The sequence below is a fragment of the Dendropsophus ebraccatus genome, chromosome 7 (genome assembly GCF_027789765.1).
Source record: "Dendropsophus ebraccatus isolate aDenEbr1 chromosome 7, aDenEbr1.pat, whole genome shotgun sequence".
In the NCBI taxonomy this organism is placed as follows: domain Eukaryota; kingdom Metazoa; phylum Chordata; class Amphibia; order Anura; family Hylidae; genus Dendropsophus; species Dendropsophus ebraccatus.
Window position 1 is genome coordinate 27,005,643 of NC_091460.1, and position 12,770 is coordinate 27,018,412.

General features: G+C 41.5%; 1 protein-coding gene across 14 annotated transcripts in view; it reads right to left on the reverse strand.

Annotated features, from left to right (window-relative positions):
* Positions 1-12,770, reverse strand: part of CTNNA2 (catenin alpha 2) — a 1,387,623-nt gene that overhangs the window by 77,422 nt on the left and 1,297,431 nt on the right. For all 14 annotated transcript variants that reach the window (XM_069977183.1, XM_069977185.1, XM_069977181.1 and 11 more), the window contains one exon: positions 11,787-11,921. In XM_069977183.1, coding sequence (XP_069833284.1) covers positions 11,787-11,921 — 135 coding nt within the window. The remainder of the gene's footprint in view (positions 1-11,786; positions 11,922-12,770) is intronic.

The following is a 12,770-nucleotide window of genomic DNA, read 5'->3' on the forward strand; positions in this document are numbered from 1 at the left end:
AAGATTTACTGCGAATCACGCTGTTAATTCGCTTAGTTCTGCAAAGTGAATTCCTGCAGATTCGTTAAGGAAATTCACAAAAAAAAAAGGCAGCTGCACATGCTGTCTGGAGCGTCACTGGGCAGGAAAAAGGGATTAACCAAAATCCCTAGCACCTCTCTGATGTGGCCAGTCGGCTGTGTGTGGAGGAGAGAGCAGGATGGCAGCCAGCAGTTAGAGCAGAGCAGGGAGAGACTAACAGAGCGATATAGGGACAGAGAGGAGAGGAATGGCGGAAATTGGGTGAGTGACTGGCTGATTGACTTTTTTTTTAATTGTGAATTTCCGATTTTTTACACATTTACAACAACATACATTAACAAATTAATAGTCCCAGTAATAGACGCAGTATTGTAGCTACTATAGTTTTGGCTGTTTTAATGACATTCATTCAGATTCGATTTGTGAATGTTAACGAGTTTGATAAAAAATCCGCGAAGCTCAGGAAATTAATTTCCGGCTGCTTCACTCATCTCTAAAAGGTATTATACTACCCGTTTGTGTTTTTTCATGTTATCCTTCTGCTTCTGATGTAAATGGTATGCTCTGATGCTTTCATCATCTTACTTCCTGTCTAGTGCACATCCTGTAACAGAATTCCTTTTTCTTTTGTACAGTCTTGCCAGCAATTCAGCCAACTCTCTCCCTCACATTACAGAATATGAGAGTTCCCTGTGGGTGTAGTGGGCAAAGTTATAAAGTTATAGTCAAAAAGGTGTAGTGGTAAGGAGATAGTGATGACTAAATTCCCAACTAGAGTGTATATCAAGAACAGGAAGTCTATTAAATGCTATATATTTAATAGAAAGTTGCACTAATGAAGACAACAGAGCATACCATTTACATCAAAAACAGAAGGAAAACACGATGTACATAATAAATTTTCTTATATGTGTTCATTTATTAGTCAGTTTAAAATAAGGTTTAATTGTCAGAAAATCTCTTTTAGAAAGATCAAAAGCTTCTTCTCTTCACATCCATAACCAATAAACAAAATATACAGTATAACTGCTGGTTTTCAGCCTGTAATTATTGTCATCAGTGACTAATGTACAATTGTACAGTTGTTGCTGATGTGAACAGGCCTGTAAAAAACATTCAAAGGTTAATATTTACTTGAAAAAAAATCCCAATCTAGAAATATAATTAAATATAATATATAATTCATTACAACCTCCACATTTTCTTAAAAGAGCGTTCTAAATTCCTAAACCAGACTGTAGGTTCCCATAAAACAAAGATCTAGATAAGTAAATGAATAAACATTGTATAAATAAGTAATAATAAGTATATTATAAGTGTGTAAAAACTTAGCAAATAGTTTATCTCTAGTTGACTTTGTTCTCGCTACCATCAGAGTCACTTTAGCTTCTTGTGCTTTTTATAAGCCAGGAATAAAGTGGACAGCTGCAATAGTCTTTCATGTAACAAAACCTAAATGACTATTGGTCCATTTAGACCAGTCATGTCAAACTCTGGCCGACGGGCCAAATCTGGACCATGGTGCCATTATTTTTGGCCCACCATGCTTATATATAATAATATGGGTGGTCCGAATGGCTGCTTAGACCACCCATGTTATAATCTCTTAGGCAACAGGCTACTATATAAGAGACTATTTTAGGGACTGGCTTCTATATAAGTCACTATTGGGGAGGGCTGGCTATCGGGGGGGTGGGGCTGGCTACTATAATGGGCACTAAGAGGTGTGCTGGCTACTATATGGGTCACTATTGGGAGGGCTGGCTACTATGTGGGGCTCTAATAGTAGGCCTGGCTAGCATGTGAGGCACTATTGGGGGGGGGCTACTACATGGGGCACAATTATGGGATTACCTACTGCACGAGAGAGATAATGGGTAAGTACCATGTGGGGACAATAACTTTAGGATAGGCAGTGCCAGAAACGCCACATGCACTTTTAATTAAATATCAAAATTGTCCCGCGACTTTGTCCAATTTGTTTTACTTTTGGCCCACTGTGTATTTGAGTTTGACACCCCTGATTTAGACAAAGCCATTGTCATTGAAACATTTGCGATAACGATGCCATTTGAGCGATAATCCTCTTGTGTAAACACAGTGAACGATCAAGCGACGAGCGATTGCACAATGTGTCGTACAGAGACCTATAGAATTTTTTGTTCTAATTTTTGTATATTTTGTTCACCCATCACTTCAAGGGATGACATATACACAAATTAAAATGAAGGGAAAAAAATGCAATAGATTACTTGAAGATGAACCAGACACCCTCTGGTTCCCCATCTAAGTAGAAGCAGTTCCCTGCATTTAAGCAGGGTCGGTTTCCTACACCTAAGCAAAGCCGGTTCCCTGCACCTAAGCAGTGGCAGTTCCCTGCACCTAAGCCGGGTCTGTTCCTGAATCTAGTTAGGGGCAGTTCCCTGCAGCTAAGCAGAGGCAACTCCCTGCTTCCAAGCAGAGGCAGTTCTCTGCATCTAAGCAGGGGTGGTTACCTACACCTAAGCAGTGGCGGTTCCCTTCAACTAAGCAGGGGCGGTTCCCTGAATCTAAGCAGGGGACGTTCCCTGTAGCTAAACAGAGGCAATTCCCTGCTTCCAAGAAGAGACAGTTCCCTGCATCTAAGCAGGGATGGTTTCCTGCACCTAAGCAGGAACGGTTTCTTGCACCTAAGCAGGGACGGTTTCCTGCACCTAAGCAGGAGCAGTATCCTGCACTGAAGCAGAGGCAATTTCCTGCTTCCAAGCAGAGAAAGTTTCCTGCATCTAAGCAGGGGCAGTTTCCTACACCTAAGCAAAGTCAGTTTCCTACACCTAAGCAAAGTCAGTTTCCTACATCTAAGCAAAGTCAGTTTCCTACATCTAAGCAGGGGAGGTTCCTTGCAGCTAAGAAAAGCTGGTTCCTTGACTTTTAGCAGAGGCGGTTCCATGCAACTAAGCAGGGGAGGCTTCCCACTTAGAGTTCTACCTATATAAGGAAAATCCCCTTGAGAAAGCAGAAGTACGCGAAACGTACGTCAGGGTTAGCGACATCATTGCCATAGGTAAGCATGTTTCTGACTAAGGCTTAGAACCAATATAGGTCAGGTATATTTATGCCTAGGATGCCTGGGAGGCCATGTGTGTACACTACATGTGTGCTAATAGTGATCTTCATGCTTACTACTATGGATACATACTAATATAACTTATTAAGTACTGTGGCAATGAGTTGCTTTTTTCTACTGGATTATTCTTGCACTATATGTATACTTTTTGTAGATTTTAAATCATGCTAATAAACGTGTTGAAATATTTTTAAACCATAGCCTTGTTGTGTATAAATGGTAGTATTAATGGCCTATTAGTGCTATTATAGTATGGACAAAAATACTAAGGGTTATGAATTCTGTTAGACGGAAACCGTAATATATTGTTCAGTGTCAATTGGAACTATTGTGCATAAACTATATAAGGAAAAGTATATATTTGACTATTTTTTTTTTTTTTCTCCATACGATAATAGAGGTTGTAAAAAAAACAAAAAAAAAAAACATCAAGGTATAATGTTATTTGGCATCTATACGTTGTTCACTTACAGAAGGCAAGTGATTTAATGTTGTAGTTTTCCCGTTAGTTTCTGATAATTTTTTACATATTTCTTCTGACGCCACATGCCTAACATATTTCTGCCGGGTTTGTTTATCTCAGCTTTTGTTAATTATTCGTTTATGATGCTAAACCTCAGACATAAACCCAATTGTTGAGTCCAAGACTGGAGAACAAGAACGACTTAACAGCTGCTGTCATTCCATGTGTGCACCTGAGTCACTGCCGAGCTAAAATATCCAGGCCACCAAAATGCCAGAGACCAGATAAATGCGCAAATGTTTTATTTATCACCGTGCTAGTTAGATGTAATGTAGCTGGCTTCACGGACATGATCGACAGTAATAGTCATTGTGAGCAAGAATCAAATGTGAATGTTAGACTTGTATAAAAATACATCCACATGTTCTGCCTGAAATAAAATGTAATCTGCCTTATGCCAGAAGGATCTAGATCCTAAATGAGTTCAAGCCTAGCAGGGTTCAATCCTTTCCCTTCAGTAGACTAAAAAATTGTTTGACAATGACATTATACTACTGTATTATATCATACTAATTCATTAGGAAATATTTTATCTGCAAGAATTTGGAAGGATGACGTTTTCTCATTTCATTGTGTAGTAAAAATGTTGTCATTTTACTGCAGTGTTGCAAAATAGCTGAAAAAAAATGAGTGAACACATCCATAGGCCAGGACCATGCAACTTTTTTTTTTGTTCCTTTTTGTCCCCCTATGGTCTTTATTTCACGGCCAAATGATGGCTTTTATTTTAAAATCAACAGTCCTTGTTTTGAAATAATGGGAATTATGTGGACACAAAATGAAGGTCCTCCCAAAAAAATGGTTGTCAAATGGGACGGAAAAAAACATTGTGTGGTTGTTACCTTATACAAATTCACTAAAATATTCCAAATCAGTGAAAACTCTTGACAGGCTGCAACTCACATGACATCTACTGGGTGGCTAAACATGTTGCCTATAAACCTCCCGATAGAGTATCACAAAATCATGTTTTCGTTTATAAACTAGTCACCTAGTGATACACATAGTATTATGTGTAGGCATTAGGAAAAGTAAGGATGGACACATGTGTACCTTATCTATATCATAAAAATGAAAGTCTGTCTGTCTGTCTGTCTGTCCTTCTGTCTGTCCGTCTGTCCCATATAGACTTCCAAATGCCTGAACCGTTTGACCCCAAATTTGGCACACAGATACATTGGGTGCCCGGGAAGGTTTTAGCGAAGCTCCTGTCCCTGCCAGATGTACAGGAGGAGAGGGGGAGGGGGAAGAGTGGCACCCCATAGAGATGAATTGGAAAATCTCCACACTGCACACACATAATTAGCTGCAGCTGCCCAGAGAAAACGGCAGTTGAGAGCCTTAGCAACCAATAGGATTACTGCTTTCATTTTCACAGGGAGTTGTGGTTGCTAGGGAAGCTGCCTCACAATAGATCCACAGAAATAGGTGGTAGACCCCCTACTCCATCTATACAGTACATGTATACAGGGCCCCCTACTCCATCTATACAGTACATGTATACAGGACCCCCTACTCCATCTATACAGTACATGTATACAGGGCCCCCTACTCCATCTATACAGTACATGTATATACAGGACCCCCTACTCCATCTATACAGTACATGTATACAGGGCCCCCTACTCCATCTATACAGTACATGTATACAGGACCCCCTACTCCATCTATAGAGTACATGTATACAGGGCCCCCTACTCCATCTATACAGTACATGTATACAGGGCCCCCTACTCCATCTATACAGTATATGTATACAGGACCCCCTACTCCATCTATACAGTACATGTATACAGGACCTCCTACTCCATCTATACAGGTATACAGGGCCCCCTACTCCATCTATACAGTACATATATACAGGACCCCCTACTCCATCTATATAGTACATGTATACAGGACCCCCTACTCCATCTATTCAGTTCATGTATACAGGACCACCTACTCCATCTATACTGTACATGTATACAGGACCCCCTACTCCATCTATACAGTACATGTATACAGGACCCCCTACTCCATTTATACAGTACATGTATACATGACCCCCTACTCCATCTGTACAGTACATGTATACAGGACCCCCTACTCCATCTATACAGTACATGTATACAGGACCCTTTACTCCATCTATACAGTACATGTATACAGGGCCCCCTACTCCATCTATATAGTACATGTATACAGGGCCCCCTACTCCATCTATACAGTACATGTATACAGGACCCCTACTCCATCTATACAGTACATGTATACAGGACATTACAGGTATACAGGACCCCCTACTCCTACTGTACAGTACATGTATACAGGGCAGAATTACCAGCTGCTGCTGCCCTAAGTGCTAACCCTGAGGACACCCCATCCTCACTCACCAATTAGCATCAGGATTGGTAGGTAATAGCTCCAGACATCACATTTAACACCACCACACCAGACCTGACCAATACCATCATACTGTGACTGGATAACACTGCCACACCAGACCTGATACCATCATACTGTGACTGGATAACATTGCCACACCAGACCTGACCAATACTACCATACTGTGACTGGATAACACTGCTACACCAGACCTGACCAATACCACCATACTGTGACTGGATAACACTGTCATAACACACCTGACCAATACCGCCATACTGTGACTGGGTAACACCTCCATACCAGACCTGACCAATACCACCATACTATGACTGGATAACACCGCCATCCCAAACCTGACCAATACCACCATACTGTGACTGGATAACACCGCTACACCAGACCTGACCAATACCACCATACTGTGACTGGATAACATAGCCATACCAGACCTGACCAATTCCACCATACTGTGACTGGATAACACTGCCATACCAGACCCGACCAATACCACCATAGTTTGACTGGATAACACCGTCATACCATACCAAATAACACCGCCATACTGTGACTGGATAACACTGCCATACCAGACCTGACCAATACCGCCATACTGTGACTGGATAACACCGCCATACCAGACCTGACCAATACCACCACACTGTGACTGAATAACACTGCCATACCACACCTGACGAATACGGCCACACTGTGACTGGATAACACTGCTAAACCAGACCTGACCAATACCGCCATACTGTGACTTGATAACACCGCCATACCAGACCTGACCAATACCGCCATAGTGTGACTGGGTAACACCACCACACCAGACCTGACCAATACCGCCATACTGTGACTTGATAACACCGCCATACCAGACCTGACCAATACCACCATACTGTGACTGGGTAACACCACCACACCAGACCTGACAAATACCGCCATACTGTGACTGGATGAATCTGCCATACCAGACCTGACCAATACCACCATCCTGTGACTGGATAACACTGCCATACAAGACCTAACTAATACCTCCATACTGTTACTGGATAACACTGCCATACCAGACCTGACCAATACCGCCATACTGTTACTGGATAACACTGCCATACCAGACCTGACCAATACCACCATACTGTGACTGGATAACACTGCCATACCAGACCTGACCAATACCACCATACTGTGACTGGATAACACTGCCACAGCACCTCCACCGACTCTATACTACAGGTATACAGAACCCCAAACTATACACTACAGGTATACAGGACCCCAAAACTATACACTACAGGTATACAGGAACTCCACCAACTATATACTACAGGTATATAGGACCCTCAAACTATACACTATAGGTATACAGGACCCCTGAACTATATACTTCTGGTATACAAGACCTCCACCAACTCTATACTACAGGTATACAGTACCTCCACCAACTCTATACTACAGGTTTACTGGACCCCCTATACACACTGACACTTTATACCCGGGCAGCGCCGGGTACATTTTCTAGTATACTATAAATTGTTGATATGGGCTTTGTCAATGACAGTAACAATGTCTAAAAGTGGGTGCACGCCTTCAATAATGGTTGGCTGAATGATTGCTCAGTTGACAGTTTTCTCTCCTCTTCCTGTGCTCTTTATGGGGAGAGGTTGGATAGATAGCAGCTAGTCTGCTCTGTTGGTGGCTGATTTTCCATCACGCCTGACCCCTATCTCTATCAACATTATCTGTCGGTGAAGTTTCAGGATACCCCCATACCCTTTATACTGACATCCAAGTCCGTTACGAATGGCGGGTTCGTCCGACATAAGTATTAAGTCACAGGAGACCTTAATTTTGACCATTAGGGCTTATTCCTATGTTCCATGAAACACGGATGGGACGACACAGGGAAGCCCTTTAGTGAAGTCTTTCACCACATGGCATCCTCTACCAATATGATGCCAGGAGCAGGGAAAGTATTTGAATATTCGCGGCACTGTGTCATTACAGTGTCTTGAATATTCATGGAACATGGGAATAAACTCTTAGATACATATAGGGGCCAAAGTCTACTTTTCTTCTGCTCCAACCCCAACCAGAGGTCCTGAAAAGACTCCTTTGTTATGATACTTTTTGTGCTACAGAAAACAATATAATATTTACCATGTTTTTGTGTGTATTTTTTTTTTTCTACAAAATAACAAATTTTGTTTTTGGGCATATACTGTAATACGAAAACATAAAAGAAAAAAAAATGAAAATAACAAAAATAGAATACAGCTCCCGGATTTATTTTTGGAAGCAGACAACCCCTTTGAAGCTAGATCATTACAATGAACATGATTTTCATGGATTCTCTCACTTCCAGAACAGTAGTGACTCACTGTATCCATAAAGTAAGGACTGACCTGCTTAAATAAGAAAAGCTTTGATCTATGAACAGAACTCATTTTCAAAAACTTATAGTAATAATAAAGATGTTCATAGCATATTAAAGTCATTGCATATTTATAGCTGTGATTATTTTATCTTGAAATGTGAACTTGTTCCTTTACTGAAAAATCGAAGATGACAAGAGATGAAACAGACCGGCAGGATCATTTAGAAAATCGAAAAGGACTGATTAGTGTCAGTCTAAACAGGTGGAAAACAAGAATACAAATAAGAAAAAAAAATGTTGGGAAGAGGATCTCTGAACATGTCCTTGAGCTTCTGAAATGGTGCTTGTCAACAATGAGATGGAAGCGGTAAGAGCAGTGAAGAACCATTTCATGAGCGAAAGTGTGGTCAAGGTTAATTTTGTGTTGTGGACATTAGAAGAACAAAAGAGAAACAGAAATCGATATTCAAAACGTTTGTCAATGTATGCTATATTCTACTAGAGGAAGTGATATGGAAGAACCACAAAATCTAAAAGAGAAGTCCCATGAGACTAAAAAAGACTAAAAACAGGGAGTGCAGGAACATAATAAATAAAGAATACTTACCTGTCCCTGTGCCCCTGTAGTGCTACTACTGGGTCTTGCTGACAGCCGCCAGCTGTAATTTTTGACCAGCATCTGGGTTTGTCACGTACCTGGCTCCTCCAGCTGCAACGTCACGGCCCCACTGATGGATTGCAATCCATCAGCTGAGTATATAGAGGAGCTGCAGGAGGCCCTGGGCTACATGGCAAGGGGATAGGTAAGTATACTTTGTTTATTATGTTCACACACCCCTGCTTGTTTGTCATTTTTAAGTCTCACTGGACTTTTCCTTTAAAGAGGTTGTCCAGGATAAAATGATTGATAGGCTGTCCATAGCCGATCCAATAGCTGACTGGTGGAGTGCCGAAACTTGGCTTCCCAACCAGTCCTCCTTTTAGCGCCTGCACTACAGTACAAATAGAGCTTGAAGAAGTTGGTTCTGTTTCATGTGTTGCAGCACCGACTGCTTCTAGCTCCTTTCTTACCTTAGTCTGGCTGATCGGCAGGAGGTGCCAGGTGTCAACATCCCAGCGACCAACTATTGATAGCCTATAACGCCAACTGTCAATTGTTTTATCCTGGATAACAACTTTTAAATCAGAATTCATAAAAGTTACTCTCATGGGAGTCATGTGAGGCCATTGGCTCACATGGTCGATATCTAAAAGATTTTTGTCTATGGTATTGCTACCATACTTGTGTGTTTATTTATCTAGTAAATTATAGTAAAAAAATATAAAAAAAAAAAAAATGAAAACAGTGAATATTTAAATGAATTAATATTTACTTGGATGAAGAAGATGGAAATAAAGGCTTTATACACTAGAATTGGTAATCGAGAGCATGGCTAGTGTATAAAGGTCATGGTTAATGAATCGTCAAAACATGGAGCTTGGGACGCAAATTTGTGGCCAAATTCCAGTGACAACATGTAAGGAAAATGTCAAGTACATTTTGGGGATTTTACCTTCTGCACTTTATGTAACTATCAACTGTAAATTTTAGAGGCAGTGTTTCTGAAATGGTGGAAAAGCCATTTCACTAAGGAGACTTAGAGTTACGTAAAGTGCACCTAAACTTTTATATGTGATGTGTCATAGCTACAGGTCAGGGGTTCTGATCGGTGGGGATCAAGCTGCTTATTCCCTCACCAGTCACTAGGAGCAAGGGGCAGAAGTGCTCGATTGACTGCGGTTTCCCTTTGTTTCTGCATGGCTTTCTTCGAAATGCCGAGCCCACGATGTGGAGATACCATGACAGTCTCCATGTATGTTTATGAGACTGCATTGGTGTTCATGCTCTATGAGTATGGCTTTTGGGGAAAGCCAAGCAGAAACAAGTGTGACTGTCCCTTTATTCTAGTGACTGGTGGGGGTTTCAGCACCGAACCCCAACCACAACATCAGAAGTTGTATAAAAATTTAGGTACACTTAAAAGGGGAAGGGGGATATGAATGTAACCTGCTGATACCTCCCTATTGCGCACAGGGTGCTGAGGATGAAGGTATGTCTCTTACCTTCCTCTTTGCCGTGCTGTTCCTGTGCAGTTTTAATGTAATCCTGTGTTCAGTAAGGCCATTTGGAGCATTGTCCCACCCCCAGAGCACCATGGCCTTAGTGGAGGGGGTGGTGGTGGCTGTGGGCGGGCAGGATTGGCACTTTGGAGGTAGGGCAGTGCTCCAAACAGCCTTACCGGACACTGTACTACACTAAACCTGCACAGTAGCAGCGCCGAGGATGAAGGTAAGAGACATACCTTCATCCTCAGTAGCAGCGCCGAGGATGAAGGTAAGAGACATACCTTCATCCCCATGTGCAATAGGGAGATATTAGCAGGTTAGATTAGTGTAACCTGCTGATAGTTTCCCTTTAAATAGTTTTTTTTTCTTTTCAGACTATATCATTGATGGCACACGATTGCCTTGACAACATATCATAACTGCAAGACTATTGTTGTGCTTCTTTGATTTAGAACAATAGGATTTTTATTCTCACTCAGAATTGTAAGGACTATACTTTTAATAGGATCCCGCTATCTTGATAATGCAGTCAGGCATCATGTTAGAGAATAGGAGGAACGGAGCAGACAGATATATTGTTTTGTGGAAAAAGTTCCAAGATAACTTTACTTATGTTATCTCGCTGCTCTTTCTGGGGTACGTAGTCTTACTTAGTGATTGACAGCTATCTGTGTGTACAGAGTGAGCTGACAATCACTGAGCAGCCCCGCCCACTTGACTGTTAAGCTAAGAACAAGCAATGATTTACATTAATAAATATGATCCTGACTTTATATCAGTCCTCCCAGCTCTTTCTCCTCCCTGGCATGATGTCAGTAGAAGGGACTTCATTTGCAGAATGACAAGTTCCCTTTTAACATTTCTCCAAGAACTTGTGATCTGACAAAACAACAGTTTATTTATGGCAGCGAGTCCTGTGAATTACCTAATGTTACTTGTACCTTGACGTAAATCTCAGTGTTTAAAAGCTTTTTTCTTTTTCTAGATAAGTCCACAATCCTGTGATGTTTTTTAATATAATAATAAAATCTCTATAACTGTTTGGTTATTAAATATATACTATTGATATGTTTTACTTGCACTACCATGAGTAACCACATGGTGTGCTGTTATGAAAAAGCATGTTCATAAGCTCTATGGTGCCTATGCTGTAATATGCTATAGCACCTCCTAGTGGTAGAAGTATGAAATAATGCAGTAATACTTAAATATGAACAATATGATCACTGTCCTTCCACACAACGATATATAAAGCAGAAAAGGGAATGTTGTCAGTAACTCACCCCTGAAACGATGAGTTCCCCTCCCAGGTTTTGCACTTCAGCTTTAACCTTGCTACAGATATTAAGTTGGTGGCAGTAGAGTGCAATCCGCTGAAGGTAGGCCAGCAGATCTTGTTTGCATGCAGAATCAGGACACTGCGGGGAAATAAAACAGGAACATCAGTAGACTTGATTAAATGTAACTCAGCGTCTAGTGTTAACTGCATATCATTAGAACAAGGCAATCAGATAAAATAATATGCAGACAGCATATTAAACATTTACATCCCTCACAACGGCACAGCCATCCTATGGTGACAGATCCCGGGATTTCTTATCTCTTTCATCAGCCATTCACTTTTCTATCCATAGTCTAAGGTATATCCAGGGAGAGGAAGGCCTCGTGCACACTACCAGTGCAGCACACACAGTGGGGCTTAAAAGTTTGTGAACCTTTAAGAATCTTCTGTATATAAAAATGTTATTTGTTGAGGACAATGATTTAGTAAAAATACCTGTGAGTATGTGACCCTTTAGGCTATGTTCACATTTTGTGAAATCAACGACTGCTGCTTGCATGTTCTGCAGTATCGGCCTGATAAACATCATGGGGGAGATTTATCAACCATGGTGTAAAGTGAAACTGTCTCAGTTGCCCCTAGCAACCAATCAGATTCCACCTTTCATTTTCCATAGAGTCTGTGAGGAATGACAGGTGGAATCTGATTGGTTGCTAGGGGCAACTGAGCCTTTTTCACTTTACACCATGTTTGATAAATCTCCCCCATCATGTTCTTTTATATGGATCACAGGCACATTTGGTCACGTCTCGGGCCCGCGTCTAACACCCGGAAGCGGCCGGGCACCGGAGTGCCGCGATTTGGGACCACCACTGGAACCAGGGACGTGAGTGGACGTCTTTTCCCTCGGCCACCTCCTCCCCGGTTTCAGCACAAAAGTGCCCCCCCCCCGATGGAGTACCCCTTTAGGGTGAGGGCTTATTCC